At 43.0% G+C, this 22,610-nt stretch overlaps 1 protein-coding gene and 1 pseudogene across 1 annotated transcript; both read right to left on the bottom strand.

The window, feature by feature from the left end:
- Nucleotides 1-997: 997 nt before the first annotated feature.
- On the bottom strand, nucleotides 998-1,933 carry LOC148164249 (olfactory receptor 2V2-like). Its single transcript, XM_088023583.1, has one exon. It carries the CDS (start codon nucleotides 1,931-1,933, stop codon nucleotides 998-1,000), a length of 936 nt encoding a protein of 311 aa, XP_087879709.1.
- Nucleotides 1,934-12,534: 10,601 nt separating this feature from the next.
- LOC148164250 (olfactory receptor 2M5-like) lies at nucleotides 12,535-13,439 on the bottom strand (annotated as a pseudogene).
- Nucleotides 13,440-22,610: the final 9,171 nt, after the last annotated feature.

The following is a 22,610-nucleotide window of genomic DNA, read 5'->3' on the forward strand; positions in this document are numbered from 1 at the left end:
CTATTCAGCAATAAAAAGAATGACATATTGCCTTTGCAAAGACATGGATAGAGAAAGAGAGTATGATGCTAAGTGAAATAAGTCAGAGAATGACAAATGCTATATGATTTCACTCATATGTGGAATTTAAGGAAAAAAACAAAAAGTAAACAGAAAAAAGAGAAAGACAAATCAAGAAAGACTTAGAGGGAGAAAGAGAGAAATCAGGCAATAGACTCGTAACTATAGAGAACAAACTGATGGTTACAGCGGAGATAGGTGACATAGGTTATGGGGATTAAGGAGTGCACTTATGATGAGCAAAGGTGACGTGTGGAATGTTGAATTACTATACTGTATACCCGAAACAAATATAACACTGTATACACTGTATATTAACTAATTGGAATTAAACTAAAAACTTAAAAAGTCAAAAAAAACCACCCCGCTTATATATTAAAAAAAGTTCCTACTTACAGAACAGGAAGGGTGAGCACTCTCTAAAGAGAATTTTATAAACTTGTGTTTTGTCCTCTGGATGCATTTCATCTAATATATGTTGTGATATCTTTGATAAATAAGACAAATCATATCTCTATATACGTATATGGAATATTGTATGTTGCTTGGCATTGTGGTAGGCTCTGAATCAACGGTAGAGTTTAGCAATGAGTTAGGAAGTTAAGCTCAGGGCTTCCTCTAATTGTAGAAATCATTCCAGTTTTAAACAATAAGTGATAATGATCCCATTGTCTTACTTCTACACAGTGCTTGGGTTTACAAAGTCCTACATTCCAAGGTAATACATTTTACAAATGAACTAGCTCAGAAAATATTTGGTAAAAAAAAAAAAAAAAGCTGGTTTTTCACTAGACACAGAGAGGGTTAGGGTTTAAAAAGACATCTCCAGGCCTGCAGGTGTTATGATCATCACTATTAATGAGGAATTAGAGCCTCACCTAGAGCTTATTTACTCAAATTCACAGAATCAAGGGATGGCACAGGGTGTTCTGGTCCTTCAGTGCTGGCTGCCAATCCTGCAATGGTCCAACGCCTTTCTCAGGGCCCCCATCACCTCCTGGTTTCTCAAGCTATAAATAAGGGGGCTGAGCATAGGAGTAAGGATGGTGTAGAAGATAGAGATCACCTTGTCATGGCTAGGGGCCCGGTAGCGCCGGGGCCTCAGGTAGATGAACATGGCTGCCCCATAGAAGAGGAAGACAGGTGTCAGATGGGAGGAAGAGATGGCCAGGGCCTTTTTGCCAGCCTGAGCAGAACATGCACTCTGGATATGAGCATAGGAGGCCACAATGATGGAGAAGGGAAGAAACAGCATGAAGATACAGCAAGCATATATAACGTTGTCAAAAATGGATGTGTCTATACAGGCCAGTTTCAACAAGGATAGCATCTCACAAAAGAAGTGGTTCACTTCCCTCAAGCCACAGTAGGGAAAGGTCATTACTACCACCATCTGGATCACACCATCTATTATCCCAAAGGCCCAAGAGCTCCCGACAATCTGGAGGCAGACCCTCTGACTCATGAGGACAGGATAGTGAAGTGGGTGGCTAATGGCCACATAGCGGTCATAAGCCATGAGTCCCAGCAAGAGCCCCTCAGATCCCACAAGACAGACAAATTGGCCAATTTGTATGCCACAACCCACAAAGGAGGTGGACTTCTTGCCAGACATGAAGTTTACCACCATCTTTGGCACAGTGGTACAAACCAACATGAGGTCCCTGAGAGAGAGCTGACTGAGGAAAAAGTACATGGGTATGTGAAGTCGAGAAACTCTGTAGATGAGGAAGAGGAGGAGAACATTCCCACAGAGGGCCACTGTGAAGACCACCAGAACGACAGAGAAAAGGACAAGGTCAGTTGGACTGCGAGAAAAAATGCCCAAGAAGATGAAGTCATCTGTGGTTGATTGATTCAACCATATCTCCATGTCTTAGTTGATGTTCCTGGTCACCTGTGAGTGTGAACAATAAATATTGGATTGACTGACATTTCTTTATTACCTCTGCATTCTACATCTTCAGCCAGCTGTTTTGTTTGTAACTCGTGAGACCTCAACAACATAAACTTTGGGACATAGAAGGGACACTCCTTTGTATTCCCATCTGACAGCAATAGAAGTCATACTAGCTTGTAGAATGGGCCAACTATCTATTTGTGTAAATCCTTACCGGGAAGTTTATCATAGGACCCCTCTGCAAGTAGAGTTTTGGTTTTATTATAGGATATTGAGTCTTTTATGATATCACACAGATTTGGTAAACTATGTTAAACATAAAGCATATATTTCTCCAAACTCATCTTGTCAAATGTTGTTGTCTTTTAGGACTCAGCACAAACCTGCTTCTGCCATTGAAGGGGTCCCAAGTAACCCCCGTGCCAGGTGATCTTTTCTCCTCTGGTTTTCTACATCACATTTCTTTGCCCTGAGAATGTGCTCCTTGGGTTGCTGTTACGGTTCATGGCAGCCTTCCAACTGGTTTCCCTTGCCTCTCTACCCAGCAGCTGGAGAGTTAAACCGTCTGAAATGCAAGTCAGATGATGTCACTCTTGGGCTCAAGACAGGCCATTGGCTCCCAACACAGATCCAGGCCAAACACTTGCAAGGCCCCCAAGTCCTATACAACCCACCCCCATGGATGCTCTTCCCACACTCAATACTGCAAGCTGGGCTCTGACTCTTGTCCCCTTACTCAGGGTGTTTCTGCTACCAGAACCTCCTTATTCTTTCCTGGCTCAAGCCGGACACACTCTTACCCTAGGACATTTACTTTCCCTTTTCTGTTCTTTCTTTTTTAAAAGAATTTTTTTATTTGACAGAGAGAAAGAAAGAAAGATCATAATTAGGCAGACAGGCAGGCAGAGGGAGAGGGAGAGGGAGAAGCAGGCTCCCTGCTGAGCAGGGAGCCTGGTGCGGGGCTTGATCCCAGGATGCTGGGATCATGACATGAGTGAGCCAAAGGCGGGCACTTAACTGACTGAGACACACAGGCGCCCCTACCTTCCCTTTTCATGGAATGTTTCTCTTCCAGCTAACTTCATGGCTCACCCTCACTTCAGTTCTATAATAAGTGTCATTGAGAACTTCTCTGCAAAGCCTCCAATGTTCCTATCTATGTGTGTGTTGACTTAATCAAATAATAGGATTAAGTAACAGGCAGTTGCAACCTCCAAGTTTTGAGAGCAGAAAGCCTGGATTCTTTCATTGCAGACGCTTTTGTTCTTGACCTGAATATACTACGAATTCGTGGCTGGATTCTTTCCTGTGAGGGACAGTGAATATCTTCAGGTACTTATAAATGACAAAGATGTTCTCCAAAAATGGGTGAGAGTAGTACCTAGGATACATTTGTGAGGAGTGTATTCACCTCTACTTCACTTCCCTGCAAAGAGGAAATGCAAAGACCCCACAGGACAGTTTTCTGATTTACCAATGAAACCTATATTCCTGATGTCACTTTTGCTCATGGCAGGATAACTGGCTCCTAGAAGAGTGCCTGGCATACATTATGTCCTTAATAAATATTGTTCAATGATTATTGTAAAGTGCAAACGACTAAAGAAACTATCCTAGCATCTCTCATGCTCATTTTTTGCTCTCTAAATTTATTTCTCTCTGTATAGTTAATGGCTTCATTGTGTTCCTAGAAAAAACACCATGAAAGAATTCACCTTGTCTCTACAATATTATTTTGGGGACAAGGTGACTCCTTGTTGCCTTTTAGCCCAACATGCAGAGATGACAGATGATAGAAAGATGATAGATAGACGATAGATAGATTATAGGTAAGTAGATAGATAGATGATAGAAGATATATATAGGCAAACAGAATGATCACACGTTAGACTTTGGATATCTCAATACAGAAGAAACTTGTAGTCCTCAACAGATTGCCCCCAATGACCCACATCGATGATACTTCTTCCAAACCCAGCAAACCAAGGAAGGAAGAGTGAAACACAAGAATCAAAATGACAGAAGCAGGAGAAATAGTGAAAGGAAAGACTCTTGCCCTCTTCCCCATGGTGGGTCCCTAAGCCCTGTCAGGCCTGAGCTAGGCAGAGGTGATCAGATAGGTTCTGAATTAAGTGGAAGATTTAAGTCGTGACTTGCATAAGGCTGGATCATAGCCTACTGAAAGCCAGTCTTGATTATTAGCTAAGTAGGGTGGGACTTACACCCAAAGCTGACCAGACAGCTCTGCAATCAACCTGATATCCATCAAGCGGTGGGCAAGAAGATTCCAGGTATGGAGGTGGTCCTAGCTTAAAGTAAAGCTCTTTTTTTTTTGTAACCAATCAAGTTTCATCCAATCACTATGTGTTTCCGATAAATGGTAATATAACAGATTTTACATGACAAATACAATTGCAAATTTTACAGACAATAGTCTAAAGGGACTTACACAGGCTGAAGTGGATGTGTGTCAAATCTGTGGGAGGTGAGAATAATAACAATGAACTTTAGATGAGCTTTATAGAATGAATTAAGTTTCAACAGGAAATACAAAGCTGGCAAAGTAAGTTCCAATGGAACAATAACTTGAACGAGAATGTGGAGGTGGTAATTCTTCAGTTAAATATTGGAACCAGAGAGATTACTGGGTATAAGATTAAGTAGAAAAGGAAGCTGGAACAGAAGAGTGTAAGATGGCTATAGGGAGTTTCTTCAAAAGCCAGGTTGCTGTGCCTGGAACGTTTGGCAGAAAACCTATTTTTTCTGGGTGCCTCTGTCTCCATCTCCCTGTGTCTTCTAACATCGCCCATCAATCCCCCTTCTCTTAGCCCTCTGATCCATTCTCTCTTCTCTGTGCATCAGTCTCCAACTGAAGCCCCAAGAGCTTTGTATGGCAGGTAAAACATTTGTTTTACTATTGTGAAAATAAAATGAAAACCGGTCAAATAAAACTGAAGACTCAAAACAAAAGATAAATTGGCCATTTTGCCCACTGGTTTCCAATGAATTGGTCATTTTAAAAAGTGACCTGCTTCCATGATATAAGGCCAAAAACAGAGCAACTGTAAAATCTTCATCCAACCTGGGATACTCTTCAGATGGCGAGAGAGTGCTGTCCAGGATTACACTGGGAAGACCGGCATAATATCTGTAGACCACAGGGCTATCCACAGTAAAATGTGAAAGGCACTGAGTTTAGAGAAATGTCTGACAGTTTTGGGATGACAACCATTTCCCTGCCACCATCTGACTCTTCTGAATGTGGGTACTCTTCTTTCCCTCCACTGGGTTTTAATGCCCATAAGGCTAGATTGTATTAAGTCCCCACCATTGATTCAAGTACAGTGTCTCACCTAGTGTGCTGTATCGTGGGCCTTCAGTAGATATAGAGTGACTTCATGGGACAGGTAAAGAACAAGTGTGGATTGCATGGTATAGAGGCAGACTACTGGGACAGTCACAGATGGAGACCCTGTGAGGGTCCTTAGAGTTACTGGGGAAGTACGGAATGTGTCTGCAGTTGGAGGTAGAGCACCAAGAGCAGCTTCCTGCCCTTGACAAGGTTTTCTCACACTATCCCAACTGGCCCCTCTCTGGTCCTGTCCCCAAACTCCCTGATTGGGTTTCTTTAATTGTAAGCTTGGGACCTACTCTTCCAGAGCTGGAGTGTGTGGACTTCCCTGGGAGTCAACAGCTTCACCCTCCTTGCCCAGGTTTAGTGTTAAGTACCTGCATTGGCAGTGGGAGACAGAGGCGAATCTGGGCCTCTGTGGAGGCCCACAATCTGGGCAGTTTGTGGAAGGTGGATTGGTGTCTGTGGGTGGGCTGGGATGCACAGGTGCTGGTTCTGTGCCCACCACCATCTCATCTCTTTAAGTCTCCTTTCTTTCATTCCACTTTTACTGAGAAGAGGCTGTTGTCTGTTTGAGTCTTACTCTTTGAGCTAGAGAGCCACAGGAGGGCTGAGCGTGATAAGGGCTTTGATAGCCTGGTTGAGAGGTGAGTGAGGGGCTGAGGAAGGACAGATTTGGAAGGTTATTCCTTCTCTCCTCTGACCCAGTAAGTACAAACTCAGGGAAGGACAATGAAATTATGTTGGTGTTAGAAGTTCCTCCACAGGATATCTGCTGGTTTTTTTCTTCCAGGGAACCCATTTAAAGGTGAGTGAGGGTCTTTTCCATATCACCTCCTTACCTCTTCCTTGCAGTTTCTATTATTGATTTCAGGTCATTCCTCCACTCCTATTTGTTTATCCGTATTTCATCTTCCTCTTATTGTCTGTCCCCTTCAGTTTTTTTTGGGGGGGGGAGGATAAAGGGCTTGAGCATGTTCTTTCTAGTGTTATGTCTTCTAAAACAGAGAGACAACAGATGAGTGGGAAGAGGTGCAGGTGAAGGAGAGACCGAAGGGCTGATATAGGACATAGAGTTAACTTGTCCCTAAAATTATACTGTAGAGTCAAAGTCTCCTTTTGTGCTGTCACTTTGAGGGAAAAAAATGAAGCCATTAACTAAACATCCCTGAAATAAATGAAGTTAGAGAGCATGAACTGAATATGTGAGATGCTAGAGTAGTTTCTTGAGTTTTTGCATATTATAGTTAATCTTTCAACAAAATTTGCTGAGAACATACTCTGTGCCAGTACTATTCTAGGAGATGAGGATCCCCACATGAGCAAAAGTGGCATCAGGAATATAGGTTCTAGCTGGGAAAGCAGAAAACAAATCCATGCAAATTAAATGTAGAATGCCTGATGGTGTTGAGTGTTCTGAGAAGCAAAAGGGCAGGGAAGAAATGGAGAGGGAAAGGGATTTCAATTCCAAATAGGTGTTGGGTAAAGCCTGGTTGAGTAAGTGAGGCGAAGCTGAAGGAACAGTGTTGAGTGTATCTGGGAAGAGTCTTCCATGAGGAAGTTAGAGCATGTACCAATTCCTCCTGAAATGCAGGGAGGCCAGTGACACCAGAATAGAGGAAATTCCAGGGAAAGCAGAAGAAAAGGAGGTTTGGGTGATGATGGAGGGCTAGCTAGATGAGTCTTCCTTTACTCTTGAAACTTATTTCTCTTCTATTTTGCAGAAACAACTTCACTCTAGTGCTTTGTACAAATAGATTAAAGTGGGAGCAAGGAGAGAAGGAGGAGGCAAATCCAGTTAAGGCCCATTGCCATCATCCAGGGGAGCAACAGTGAGAGTGTAGCCAGCTGGGACCTGCAGGAATGAGATGTGGCCAGGAGTGAATACATTCTTCAGGAAGAGTCAGCAGGGGTTCTAATGTGTGTGAGAAGAGAGGAATCAAGGATACACCATGTGTTGTTGTTCTGGGCAACGGACGGACTTGCCATTAATTGAGCTGGGAAGAGAGGGAAACAGTTGTTTCCACATGGGAGACCAAGTGTTCTGTCTGGTCATTTTAGATAGGTAAAGCCCATTGGACAAACAAGTGGAGGTGTTGAGTATAAGTAGAAATAAGAATCAGAGTTCAGAGGAGTTGTCCAAGAAGAGAGGGAAATGTCATTTTTCACCTGTGTAGGATTGTATTACAAGAGTTGGGAGGAAGGAATGGTGTGGAATGCATCTCTTTGTAGGTGCACGTGACTGAGTGCCTCTGCACACTGTTAGTAAGGCTGGTTGTCCTCAGCACAGGAGGAAGAACTTTTTTAAAAAATATATTTTATTTATTTATTTGACAGAGAGAGATAGTGAGAGAAGGAACACAAGCAGGGGGAGTGGGAGAGGGAGAAACAGGTTTCCCATGGAGCAAGGGAGCCTGATGCAGGGCTCGATCCCAGGTATTTGTCTTTCTCTGCTTGACTTATTTTACTTGGCATAACACTTTCTAATTCCATTCACATCTTTGCAAGTGGCAAGATGTCATTCTTTTTGACGGCTATTATTGCAGTGTATTTAAATAACACCTCTTCTTTATCCATTCATCTGTCGATGGACATCTGGTCTGTTTCCATAATTTCGCTAATGTGGACATTGCTGCTATAAACTTTGGGGTGCATTTGCCCCCTTTGACTCACTTTGCTTGGGTCCTTTAGATAAATACCTAGAAGTGCAATTGCTGGGTCATAGGATAGTTCTATTTTTAACTTTTTAATGAACCTCCATAATGTTCTCCAGAATGGTTGTACAAGCTTGCATTCATACCAGTAGAGTAAGAGGGTTCTTTCTCCACATCCTTGCCAACATCTGTTGTTTGCTCAGGTGACAATTTTAACCATTCTGACCATTGTAAGGTGGTGTCTCATTGTGGTTTTGATGTATTTCCCTGACACCGAGTGATGCTGAGCATTTTTTCGTGTGTCTGTTGGCCATTTGGATGAATTCTTTGGAGAAATGTCTGTTCATGTCTTCTGCCCATTTATTGACTGGTTACTTTGCTATTAGGCTGTTGAGTTTGATAAGTTCTTTACAGATGTTGGATACTGGCCCTTTATTTGATATATCATTTGCAAATATCTTCTCCCATTCCCTAGATTGCCTTTCAGTTTTGTTGACAATTTCCTTTGCTGTGCAAAACATTTTATCCTGATGAAGTCCCAATAGTTCATTTCCCCCCCCCCCCTTGCTTTGGAGACGTGTCTGGCAAGAATTTGGGGAGCTTCAGTTTCTTACATCAGTGTTTCATAGTTTTCAGAGTACAGGTCTTTCCCCTGTTTATTTAATTTTATTCATAGGTATCTTATTGTTTTTGGTAAAATTGTAAGTGGACTTTATTTCTCCTCCTGCTGCTTTATTATTAGTGTAGAGAAATAGATCTCTGTATGTTGAGTTTGTATACTGTGACTTTACTGAATTCATGTGTTAGTTCTAGCAGTTTTTGGTGGTCTTTTGGGTTTTTACATAGAGTATCACGTCATCTGTAAATATTGACAATTTTGCTTCTTCCTTGCCTTTTATTTCTTTTTGTTGTCTGGTTGCTGTGGCTAGGACTTCCAGGTGTATTTGAATAGTTGTGGTGATTGTGAACATCCCTGTCTTGTTCCTGACCATAAAGGAAAGGGTCTTAGTTTTCATCCTTAAGGAATGATATTTACTGTGGGTTTTTCATATATTGCCTTGATTATGTTGTGGTATGTTCCCTCAAACCCTACTCTGTTGAGGTTTTTGTTCATGAATGGGTGTGGCTCTTTGTCAAATCTTTTCTGCATCTATTGATGAGATTTTATGGTTCTTATTTTTTTAAAAAAAATTAATGTGATGTATCACATTTATTGATTTGTGAATACTGAACCATCGTGGTAACTCAGGAATAAATCCAACCTGATAGTGGTGAATAATTTTTTTAATGTATTGTTGGATTTGGTGTGATAGTATTTTATTGAGGAAATTTCCTCTAGGTTCATCAGTTATATTGGCCTGCAGTTATCTTGGGTAGCCGTGTTTTTATCTGCATAAATATAAATAAATAATAAATCTTAAAAAAATAAAAATTAAAAAAATAGTTTATTTATTCATTCATTCATTTGAGAAAGAGAGAGACAAAGAGAGCTAGTGAACAGGAGCAGGGGTGAGGGGAAAGTCAGAGGGAGAATCAGGTTCCCCACTCAGTGACCCCAGTACCCTGGGGTCATGACATGAGCCAAAGGCAGTCATCTGCAGAGTCCCTCTTTGCCTGCTGTGGGCAGTGTTTGGGACCTGGCTTGAATGTGGTGAGTTTTAACCTGGTGTGCTTTACTCTGCTTGTGAAATGAGACTTGTCACCACTTCCACCAGAACTGAGGCCGTGCCGAACTCTCTGGTTGGGAGACGTGGTGTGAGTAGTTGTTTGTGCTGGTGTTCTAAGTGAGGTGCCTGCTGTGCTGGGACGGAGGCAAGCATGCGTGAGAAGTGCAGTCCCACTGGAGCACAGGGTGTTAAGGCTTGGTGTAGGCCAGTTACGCAGCCAGTGTTGGCAGTGCGCTGCTTCCCACAGGTGGTTCTGTGCTTTACTGAGGGGCAAGGGTGGGAAATGAACCTGAGAAGCTCCTTTTTTTCCTGGAAAGGCAGCTCTGTGAATGCTGCTTCTCAGGGATGCACTCGGAGAAGTGTAATCTCCTCCCTGTATGCCCCAGGAATTCTTCCGATCACTGTCTGTCCCTGGGATGTTTTCCTGCTTTATCTCCGGGAGCAGTGCAATAACCCCCAGGCTTTATCCCACCCAAGCTCAGTGATCTTCAAAACTCCAGTCTTTAAACCCTACTGATTGCAAGAGTAAAAAATTCAGCCGCTCTTATTTTCCAAGCCAATGGCCTTGAGGATATAGTCCCTTGTAGGTTTCCTTTTCCCTGTTTCTCTCTCTCTCTCCCTTCTTTGCAATCACAGCTCCCTCCTCTGCAGAGCACCTGTAATCTGTTTCTCCCCTATACCAAGTATTCCTATCTTCTTCAATTTGGCCTCTTCTCTCTCTTTAGTTTTGGAGTTTGTTCTGTCAGTCTTCAGGTCAATTTCTGAGCTATTTAGGATGATTTGATAAATATCTAGCTACGTTCAAGGGATGTGGCAAGTCTCGGGTCCTCCTACTTTGCTACCATCTCCCCCCACCCAATTCATCATTTTTTCTCTTTTCTGATCATGCCCAAAGTTGCTATTTTGGTTTCGGCATCTGGGTGGCTCAGTTGGATAAGAATCTGACTTCAGTTCAGGTCATGATCTTAGGATTCTTGGTTTGAGTCCCACATCAGACCCTGTGCTCAGCAGAAAGTCTGCTTGAAATTCTCTCCCCCTCCTTCTGCCTCTCCCTCTGCCTTGCCTGTGTCCCTCTCTCTGTGCCTCCCCCCAGTTGGGCTCTCACTAATAAATAATTATGTATGTTTAAAATTGCTATTCGGGGGGAATTTTGTATGACATGTCCTTTAAACACAAAAACTGAGTTGTTGAATTTTTAAACATTAGTAGATAATTATACTGTTATATTACATTTTATTTGTTTATTATTTTATAATACTATATTTTTGTGAGATAAAGAGGAGAGCAGGAGCAGGGCTGGGCAGAGGGAGAAGCAGACTCCCTACTGAACAGGGAGCCCGAGGGGGACTCCATCCCAGGATCCTGGGATAACGACCCGAGCAGAAGTCAGACGCTTAACGGAGTGAACGACCCAGGTGCCCACACATGCATTTTAATAAAAGGAGCTAACAAAGAGCTCAGAGTGCCAAATGTGTTAAATGTAATTTCTAATTTTATCCCTCCTAAAACCTTGTGAACTAACAAAATCTTCAGCTCCAGTAAGGCAGAAAATTCTGTGGGCTTGACCTTCAAATTATATCCAAAACCTGTCGTCAACTTCTGCCACCTCCTTTATTTCTACCCTCATCCAAGTGCCATGATTTCTTATCTGACTTATTATATGAGCATCACGACGGACCTTACACAAAAGGCACAGTGATTCCTTGAAGCCTTAAGGCAGATCATATTTCCCCTCTGCTCAAAGTCCTACCATTTTACCCTGACCTACTAGGCCCTAGGCAATGTGGGCCCTATTCCCTCTGGCCAACGCTCTTTAGCTTTATCCCTGGCCCTCTCTGCTCAAGAATACTGTTTCATCTGCCTGGAACACTTTATATCTGTGGCCGGACTCTCCCAAGACTTACCATGGCCTCTCCCTCACCATTTTTTGTGCACACCCACGGACTCTTAGGAAGTGAATGCAGGTCTCTTGAGAGCAGTGTGAGTGAGTGATGGGGGGAAGATGGTTTGTCCAGTTCAGGAAGATCTTTGCAGAAGACATGGATCAAGAGATTATTTCCCAAATCCCTCCAGAGCCCCTGTGATGGAAACTATAGAAACCAGTTCCTGGCAGAGTCTTCTCACACCTCACTCTTGTTCCACATTTAGTCTCAATGATCAAGAATCAATCTGATCACAAAATTCCCTCTTTGCATGGAGAGACATGTTTGTATCCTCTATACTTTCTGCAGTGTGCCGCTGTCAGCATAAGTGGTAGACAAAATGTTCCAGCCATTTTTCTTTGAGATTTTATACTCTATTACTTGTACATAAAGCACGATTGCAAGAAGGCACAGAAATCTTTATGTTGCTGAATAACATAAGATACATGGAAATGGAGTTTGTATTCCAGTAGTTAGTAAGTAATTACTGCCAGAAATGTTGGACTTACTTTACTGGTAGCTATGATGGTATAGATAATAAATGGAAGTTTAGAGAGAGAAATAACCTTGCCCAAGGTAGCACAGCTCCTCTATGCTAGATTCTAGCATCATTACCACATTTCAGTGCACAAATGGGTTCTGAATGGGTTCCCCTCCTCACTCACTTTAAACATGCAACTCAGAATAAAGACTTCCCCTACCAACCCTAAGGAGAATTTAACTATTGCATGTGGGCCTTCAAACCATGGAAATTTTGGTGCTCAATGTGGGGAAAGATTCACTATGTAGCTGGTCATGTACCATCTTTTACCCTGCCATCTTCCGTCCAAATGGTTTTCTGATTACTCAGCTCACAGGCTTGCCCCAACCAGCCAGAGAGGCCCAATGAGTACAGAAGGAGAAGAGGAGCCACAAGAAAACCTGAGTTTGCAGAGGAAGGGGCAGACCAAGACAGGAAGCTTCAGAAGGGCAAGTATGCCTACACTCCCCATCTCTCCAGCACCTTCTTCAGGGCCCTGGTTACCTCCCTGCTCCTCAGGCTGTAAATGAGTGGGTTGAACATTGGAGTGAGGATGGTGTAGAAGATGGAGGTGCCTTGGTCTCCCACTGGTGTCCTACTGGAGGCCCGCTGCATGTAGCTAAACAAGGTTCCTCCATGGTATAGGCCCACCACAGCCAAGTGGGTGGAGCAAGTGGTCAGAGCCTTCTGTTTCCCCTCTATGGAGGGCATCGTAATGACAGCTGTGAGGATCCGGGTATAGGAAGCCACAGTGACCACAAGGGGCAGCAGCAGCATGACCACACAGCAAGCATAGATGAGATCCTCAAAGAGTGAAGTGTCAGCACAGGAGAGACGCAGCAGGGCAGGGACCTCACAGAAGAAGTGATCCACTTCCAGAGAGCCACAGTAGGGGAAACTAAAGACACCCCAGCCATCCAGGATGCCAGGGCCAGGAGAGTGCAAGCCTTCCAGTTAATGAGCAAAGGGTACCGCAGGGGGTGGCAGACTGCCACATACCGGTCATAGGCCATGACTGCCAAGAGGAAGCACTCTGCTCCTGTTACCATGACCACTAGGAAGATCTGAGTGGCACAGGCATCCCAAGAGATGGATTTACGGCCTGACAGAAGATTGACTGCCATCTTGGGCACCACTGTGCTCATCATGATCATGTCCATGATGGAGAGCTGACTCAGGAAAAAGTACATCGGGGTGTGCAGGTGCCTGTTGGCCTGGATGAGCAGGAGGAAGAGGATGTTGCCAAGTAAGACTACAGCAGAGGCCAAAAGGACAAGGGAAAAAAGGAATAAGTCATATGTTGAGTAGCTGAACAGGCCAAAAAAGATGAAATCTGATAAGGAGGTGTGGTTTCAGAGCTGCATGGCTGAGACCTTGAGAACAAACAAAGAAGCAAACAAATGAAACTACTAACCTGACATCTCCAAATACCCATCTCCTGTTTCTTCTAAATGACAGAGCCCAGCCCTCTGACATGGACCCACCCTTTCCTCCTGCAGTGACAATCCTATCTTTTTTCAGCTGCCCTCAGAAAGTTGCCAGTAAGACTTTGATCCTTACTTCGCTAAGACACCAGGGAGCCAGAGAATACAAGGGATAGAGAGAAGGGGGGTAAATGGAAGGTGAATAGCTGTAGAAGTAGGACAGAGATTTAAGAGGGGAGGTGAATTATTGAGGAACAAGAAAAAGAAAGGAGAGAAAGGGGGTGAGCGATGTAAGGACAAATGCAAATTTTATTTTTATTTATTTATTTATTTATTTGAGAGAGAGAGAATGAGAGAGAGAGAGCACATGAAAGGGGGGAGGGTCAGAGGGAGAAGCAGACTCCCTGACGAGAAGGGAGCCTGATGTGGGACTCGACCCAGGGACGCCGGGATCATGACCTGAGCTGAAGGCAGTCGCTAAACCAACTGAGCCACCCAGGAGCCCCAAATGCAAATTTTAAAAAAGAGAAGTGACACTCTCCTCCTTTCTCAGAGCATTTGCTTTAGAAAACTTATCATTGTAAGCTCCTTGTTGCTCCTAGGTGTTTAAACCTTTTAAAGGTTAAGTAAGCCTCTTGCCAGTGCTCTGACCCAGAAATGTCTTTCTCAAGGACCTGGGATCCATCTCTTGGAAATGTAATCATCAAGGAAGGTAGCGCCCTTATCTCCCAGGCTCTGTGGCAGAGGGGGACCCTAACTTCAACAGGCACTGAAGTCGCACTCTAAGTGGCAAAACTACCTCTTGCCATAAACTGTGAAAAGTTTTCTCCCCCCTTTGGATAAAGCCAATTAACTAAAGGAGATTGCCACCCCCATTACCTGGTGAATGATCTGAGTGTGACAAATGGTCTTGTCAAATCCTCTTACTTGAAGCCAAGTTCTTGTTTATCTCAAAAGCATATATGTAATGGGTTGTCACTGCCTGACTATAAAAAGTTGACATTCCTTCTGTTTTGCCGGCTCCCAGCAGGTAGAATGTGATGCACCTCACCCTTTGGTTTAATACTTGCTCAAAAATAAAACTGTTGGGTGCCTGGATGACTCTCAGTTCAGCATCTGCCTTTGGCTCAGGTCATGATCTCATTGTCCTGGGACCAAGCCCTGCATTAGGCTCCCTGCTCAGCTGGGAGTCTTCTCTCCCTCTCCCTCTGCCACTCCACTCCACTCCAGTTGTGCTTTCACTAACACTCTCTCTCAAATAAATACATAAAATCTTTAAATAAATAAATAAAACTGTTTCCTCTCTCTGGTGACTTTGTGGAGAGGTTTTCTAAGTTAGGAGGAGATTTTGATTTTATTTGTTTCGTTTTTTTCATTCTTTTTTGTTTCTATTTAGATTTTAATGAAGTTTACCCAATGCAGGTACTGCAACAGAGCTAAATGTTGTTGCTAAATGCATCATGAGAATTCTCATGATGCCTCTCAGGACATATCTCAACCATTCACCACTCTACTACTTGGACAATAAAGTGGACTAATCCAGACTAGAGAGTGGATAAACGATGATGATTTTGCCCAAGAAAAGTAGGATTACCATCTGACTGGTCTCTGATGTCAAGAAACGTTGTCTCTTGACAGCAAGGAGGTATATTTGTGTGCAGTCTGACTCTCTAGGTTGAAACCTGAAGTTGGACGAACTTCTCCCACTTCCTGGTCACTTTTAGTCTCTCAATTGTCAGGCCTTCCCTCACCCGCTTCAGACTTCCCAACCCCATTCAGCTCACCAGACTTCAGCCTCTGCTCCACCCTGTGAATCTCAGCAGAGACGGGCCAGACCCAAGAAGCATGCAAAGGTCTAATCCTCAGGACAATGTGTGAGCAAATGGTGGCCTGGGAAAGGCTCTTACACACACCTTGTCCCAACTCCAAGGCCCCAAAGACGAATTTATGGAGCTAACTGCCCAAGATATTCTCCTGTTTCTCATAAAACTGATGATGAGCTCATGCCCCAGGTTTATATCTTTATTGCAGAAAAGATGTCTCAGGGCACCCTACCCAGCTCATAATGAGCTGAGGGAATAGAAGCTCCACACCAAGGAAGAAGCAAAAATTAATGAGTTGAATTCAGGACAAAATTCATTCCCCATAGCCCTGATTCTGAAAAACACCCCAGATTGCACCTATCCCAGGGCACCCATGGGTTATCCCCTGACATATCCACCCACACTTCTCTCAGAGTCTTTACCCTTACCTACCCATGGGGCTGGGAGAGAACATGATCACCACAGAGGATAACAACTAAATATCTAAACTACCATCTGGGGGGCGCCTGGGGGGGCTCAGTCGTTAAGCATCTGCCTTCAGCTCAGGTCATGATCCCAGGGTCCTGGAATCGAGCCCCACATTGGGCTCCCTGCTAGATTGGAAGCCTGCTTCTCCCTCTCCCACTTCCCTGCTTGTGTTCCTTCTCTTGCTGTGTCTCTCTCTGTCAAATAAATAAATAAAATCTTTAAAAAGATAAAAATTAAACTACAATCTGGGAGTTTCATCATGGAAGACAGGAAGTGGAGCCTGGCCAGTAATTTTGTGAAACTTGTACACAACTGATGTCTTATACTTTTTTGTACTCAATTATTATTTATTCCTCATTCAACAAATAATTACTGAGCACTGTGAAAATAAAAGAAGATCACCCAGATGAGTAAAGAAAAGGCTATTTATTCAAAGCTTGCTGTAGCAAGGCAGTCAGCCACTCAACTTGTGTTTTGGCTGAGTCTCGGTGGCAGATAGGGGAGTGGGAAAGCTTTAGAGTAGGAAAAAGAGAAGCTTCAGGTTTGCTCTGCTTGGGGGTGTTGGCATGGGGAAGCTGGAGGTAGGCTAACTGAAAGCAGGGGGATTGGTTTGGTGTCTGTATTTGGATTTCTCTGGCTTGTCCTAAATTGCAAGAAGGAAAAAATATAGGAAAGCTGTCTGTTATTAACCAAAATTGTTAATTTGTGGACTATCGCTACAGAAATTATTGTTTAGCTTCCTAGATTGTTACTAAACTTAGCGATTCGACTTCTTCCAAGTTGGACTGGTGGCAACTGGCTTCCTGAACTGTTTATCATAAGTAAGGTGGTTGGTTTCTGGTCAGATTGCTGCAGTTTATGGGTCAGAGTTGTATTTTTGCACCATGATCCATCCATGGTCTGTCTGCTCTTTAGTCTCTCAGTCCCTATAAATGTGACTGACTGACTTCGCATCCTTGGAAGTAGGAACTTGGAATCAACATTATTGAGGAGTATCTAGTGGGTGGATATTTTGCCCTGGAAAAGCTTGAGAAGCATTGATAGGACGATTAGATGACCCCAGACTATTATCTCAATTAACACGGTGTTAAATGGTGCCCTTGGCTGTCTTTCAATTCTCCTCTATGTCTTCTGAGAGAGGAATCAGAGGAAAGAGCTCAGATTCATCCTTGAGATGAATCTCCCTGATGTGCTGTGCTGTCCATTTTACCCACTTTCCTTAGGCAATCAGTAAATGGCTTCTCAGCTACCTTGCTCTGCTTTGAGGTCTCAAGTTGGCATAGGGTTGTGTTGCTCATTTTCCGCTCACTCTTACTTCCAGTGGGGGAGGATCTGGCTCAAAGAGGTTGGCTCATTCAACATCGAGTTCATCTGATAGACCAACTCATAGGTGAAATCTAAACCCAAGAAGATGGAAGGAATTCCAGGCCTGCGCTGGGAACTAAACATCTGTGGCCTTTCTGTGCACTTTGAGAAAGTTTACAGCATCCCATCAAGGATGAGGTTGGCTTATGGGAGGCAAGATATAAAATGCCAGAGTTCACCAATTTTCTCTTTCCTTTTCAACCTTGTTATCACTTATATATCCCAGGAAAGTGTTCAGAATCATGCAAAATAATGCATCTCTCTGTGCTTTTCTCTCTCCCTTGGCTGTGAAACGGGCCTTCGTCTTTTCAAAATTAAGTTTTTATTCTTTCTTAGTTTTGCTCATCTTTCTACTTTTCTCTCCCAATTCTCTTAATATCTATTAAGTTATTAATATCAGTAGAACAGAAGATAGTTCTACACATCCCAATCATCACCAGTTGTCTTAATTTGGCATAGCTGGTGCTAATCATCTAGGCAAGTATTATATTTGAGAGGTGACCCAGAAAGTATGTAGAGAAAAGTGGGGAGTTACACATGAATGGTAAAGGCTGATACAGGGTCATTATTATGGACAAGTGGAGCTCAGTCCTGTGGAGTCTTCAGGGAGCATGCAGGACATGCTTGCAAGTTGTTCAGAGAGCCCAACTCAAGAGACACGTAAGCTGGGTCATTCCTCTACCAACAGCTGGGTGAAGAGGTTGTAGGCTGCACTCAAGCATATCAATACCCCAGCACCACTGGCTAACTCCACATCCTGTCCAGAGAAGGCATTCAGGCATGGAGTCAAGGAGTTTGTAGTAAGATTTGTTGTTGTACAAAGCAACCATGAATGCCTAGACCTAATGGGTGGGGCATTAAGAGCACGGCATACAACTCTGGACCTGAATCCGTTTTTTAAAAAAAGTTTTTCAATTTAAGTTAGCTAACATACCGTGTAACATTATTTTCGGATAACAATATAGGAATTCAAGAGGAAAAGGCAGTGGAAGAGTAGGGGACCCTATTCCAACTGCTTTCCAGAATTTAGCTGGATATTTACCAGACCACTCTGAACACCCATGAAATCAGCCTGAGGTGTAAGAAGATAGATCTGGATCTCTACAAACAGAACAACGCAGGCAGTTGGTTTCGAGGTATGAAGTGGGGAGTCATGATTCCGTGGGCACATACTGGAAGATAAACAGAAGGGGGAGAGAGCTGTGGGGATCCTGCACTGCTGGTGAGGGATAGACTCCCGGGCTGGGGACAGAGCTGGGGACCGGGCACAGACTCACAGACTAGTAGTGGCAGGGAAAGGACTTTAGGGCAGCGCCCCCGCCCGGACTGAAACCCGGAGCGGCGGGGCTGTGTGTATGAACTGGAGGTGGCTTGCATATTTAGAAGCACAATGGACGGAAGCATGCCCCGACCTGGAGGTGAAGACTGGGAGTGCAGCTGAGCGGACCACAACCCAGGAAACTGCAGTTTATAGACACAGACAGAAACGGAGTTCGTGCGGCCTGGAGAGCTCACTGAAGAACAGACTGCGATCTCTCCGCTCTGAGGGAGAGGGTTGGAAATGATCTCTTCTGCTTTGACTATCGGAAGAGAGGTGGAAAGCTGCCAGGAGAGCCGCCAGAAAAAAAAAAAAAAGCCCCCCAAAACAGTTTTCACTAAGCCCATTCCCCCCATACAGGGGGCAGAGCAACTCTGCCCAAACAGGGTTGCCTGAGTAATAATGTGGCAGGTCCCTTCCCTAGAAGACAGGCTGGGAGAACAAGAGGGCAACAACCCTAAGGTCCCTATAAAACAGGTGCAACTTGCTTGGGTTGGTCAATAAGTTGGAGTCTATACATTACTTCAACCACACTTCAACAGAATGACTAGGAGGAGGAACAACCAAAATAGGAAAGACTCAGAGATTGTGAATTCTGCCACAGATTTACAAAAGGATATAGATATAACCGAGGTGAAGAAGGTGGAATTCAGGCTAGCAATTGTGAAGACAATAGCTAGAATGGAGAAATCGATTAATGGCAACATAGAGTCTTTAAGGGCAGAATGAAAGCCGAACTGGCAGAAATTAAAAATGTTATCAATGAAATCCAATCTAATCTAGATAATCTAACAGGGTAAACGAAGCAGAATGAATTAGTAATCTAGAAGACCATTTAATAGACAAGAAGGAAAAAGAGGAGGCCAAGGGAAAACAAAGCAAAATCCATGAAAATAGAATCAGAGAAATAAGTGACACCATGAAAGGTTCCAATGTCAAAATTATTGGGATCCCTGAGGGGGTAGAGAGAGAGAGGACTAGAAGATATATTTGAGCAAATAGTAGCTGAGAACTTCCCTAATCTGGGGAATCACACAAACATTCATGTCCTAAAGGCAGAGAGGCCCCTCTCAAGATGAAGGAAAACAGGTCAACACCCCGGCATGTAATAGTAAAACGTACAAATCTTAGAACCAAGGAAACCATCTTAAAGGCAGTTAGGGGGAATAGATTCCTTCCGTATGGAGGGAGGACCATTAGAATAACGTCAGACCTATCCACAGAGACCTGACAAGCCAGAGAGACCTGGCAAGACATATTCAAGGTACTAAATGAGAAAAACATGCAGCCAAGAATACTTTATGCAGCAAGGCTGTCATTTAGAATGGATGGAGAGATGCAGAGCTTCCAAGACCGGCAGAAACTGAGAGATTTTCTGACCACCAAGCCGGCCCTGCAAGAAATATTAAGGGGGGGGGGTGTATAAAAGGAGAAAAACCCCAAGAGTGATCTACAACAGACATTTACAGGGACAATCTATAAAAATAACGTCTTCACAGGCAACATGATGACAATTAATTTATATCTTGCTTTTTTTTAAAGATTTTATTTATATATTTGACAGACAGAGAAAGATAGTGAGAGCAGGAACACAAGCAGGGGGAGTGGGAGAAAGAGAAGCAGGCCTCCTGCCGAACAGAGAGACCAATATGGGACTAGATCCCAGGACGCTAGGATCATGACCTGAGCCAAAGGCAGACACTCAACGACTGAGCCACCCAGGCGCCCAATTCATATCTTTCAATAATCACTCTCAACGTGAATGGCCTAAATACTCCCATAAAATGGCACAGGGTTGCAGATTGAATAAAAAGAGAGGACCCATCCATATGCTGTCTACAAGAGACTCATTTGAACCTAAAGATACATCCGGACTGAAAGTGAAGGGATGGAGATCCATCTTCCATGCCAACGGACCTCAAAAGAAAGCTGGGGTAGAAATTCTTCGACAGATTTTAAACTAAAGTCTTTTATTAGAGACGCAGAAGGACACTATATCATTCTTCAAGGGTCTATCCAACAAGAAGATCTAACAATTGTAAATATCTATGCCCCCAACATGGGGGCAGTCATCTACATAAGCCAACTGTTAACAAAAATAATCATATTGATAACAATATGTTAATTATAGGAGATTTCAATACTCGACTCTCAGCAATAGACATATCATCTAAACAGAAAATCAACAAAGAAACAAGAGCTCTGAATGACACCCTGGATCAGATGGACCTTATAGGTATATACAGAACATTCCACCCTAAAACAACAGAATACTCATTCTTCTCTAGCGCACATGGAACTTTCTCCAGAATAGACAACATACTGGGTAAATCAGGTCTCAACCGATACCAAAAGATTGAGATTATTCCCAGCATCATCTCAGACCACAATGCTTTAAAACTGTATCTCAATCAGAGGAAAAAATTTGGCAGAAATTCAAACACTTGGAAGCTAAAGACCACTCTGCTCAAGTATGTTTGGGTCAACCAGGAAATCAAAGAAGAACGTAAACAATTCATGGAAATCAATGAGAATGAAAACAAGTAAATAGCTATGCCCCTAACAGGGAGAGCCAGTTATATAAGGCAATTGATAACAAAAGCAAAGAAACACTTTGACAATACAATAATAGTGGGGGACATTAACACCCCCTTGACTGAAATGGACAGATCATTCTAAGGAAAAGATCAACAAGGAAATAAAGACTTTAAATGACACACTGGACCAAATGGACTTCACGTATTCAGAACATTCCATCCCAAAGCAACGGAATACACATTCTTCTCTAGTGCCCATGGAACATTCTCTGGAATAGATCACATCCTAGGTCCCAAATCAGGTCTCAACTGGTGCCAAAAGATTGGGATCATTCCCTGCATATTTTCAGACCACAATGCTTTGAAACTAGAACTCAATCAAAGAGGCGTGTCAGAAAGAACTGAAATATATGGAGGTTAAAGAGCATCCTACTAAAGAATGAATGGGTCAACCAGGAAATTAAAGAAGAATTTTAAAAATTCAGGGAAACAAATGAAAATGAAAACAAAATTGTTGAAAATCTTTGGGATACAGCAAAGGCAGTCCTAAGAGGAAAGTATATAGCAATACAAGCCTTTCTCAAGAAACAAGAAAAGTCTCAAATACGCAACCTAACCCTAGACCTAAAGGAGCTGGGGAAAAAAGAGCAAATAAAGCCTAAACCCAACAGGAGAAGAGAAATAGTAAAGATCAGAGCAGAAATCAATGAAATAGAAAGCAAAAGAACAGTAGAACAGATCAACGAAAATAGGAGCTGGTTCTTTGAAAGAATTAACAAGACTGATAAACCAGTCTGGCCAGACTTATCAAAAAGAAAAGAGAAACGACCCAAATCAACAAAATCATGAATGAAAGAGGAGAGATCACAACCAACACCAAAGAAACACCAACAATTATAAGAACATATTATGAGCAACAACATGCCAGCGAATTAGATAATCTGGAAGAGATGGATGCATTCCTAGAGATGTATAAACTAGCAAAACTGAACCAGGAAGAAAGAGCAAACCTGAACAGACCTATAATCACTAAGGAAATTGAAGCAGGCATCAAAAATCTCCCAAAAACAACAGCCCACGGCCAGATGGCTTTCCAGGGGAACTCTACCAACCATTTAAAGAAGAATTAATACCTATTCTTCTGAAAGTGTTCCAAAAAAATAGAAATGGAAAGAAAACTTCCCAACTCGTTTTATGAGGCCACCATTACCTTGATCCCCAAACCAGACAAATATCCCATCAAACTGGAGAATTACAGACCAATATCCTTGATGAACATGGATCCAAGAATTCTCACCAAGACACTAGCCAATAGGATCCAACAGTACATTCAAAAATCCAGTGGGATTTACCCCTGGGCTGCAAGTTTGGTTCAACATCCACAAATCAATCAACGTGATACAATACATTAACAAAAGAAAGAACAAGAATCATAAGATCCTCTCAATAGATGCAGAAAAAGCATTTGACAAAGTACAGCATCCTTTCTTGATCAAAACTCTTCAGAGTATAGGGGAAAGGGGTACATACCTCAATATGATGATAAAAGCCATCTATGAAAAACACACAGTGAATATCATTCTCAATGGGGAAAAACTGA

The sequence above is a fragment of the Eumetopias jubatus genome, unplaced genomic scaffold (assembly GCF_037043125.1).
Source record: "Eumetopias jubatus isolate StellerSeaLion01/CBP00866 unplaced genomic scaffold, mEumJub1_p1.0 scaffold_5, whole genome shotgun sequence".
In the NCBI taxonomy this organism is placed as follows: domain Eukaryota; kingdom Metazoa; phylum Chordata; class Mammalia; order Carnivora; family Otariidae; genus Eumetopias; species Eumetopias jubatus.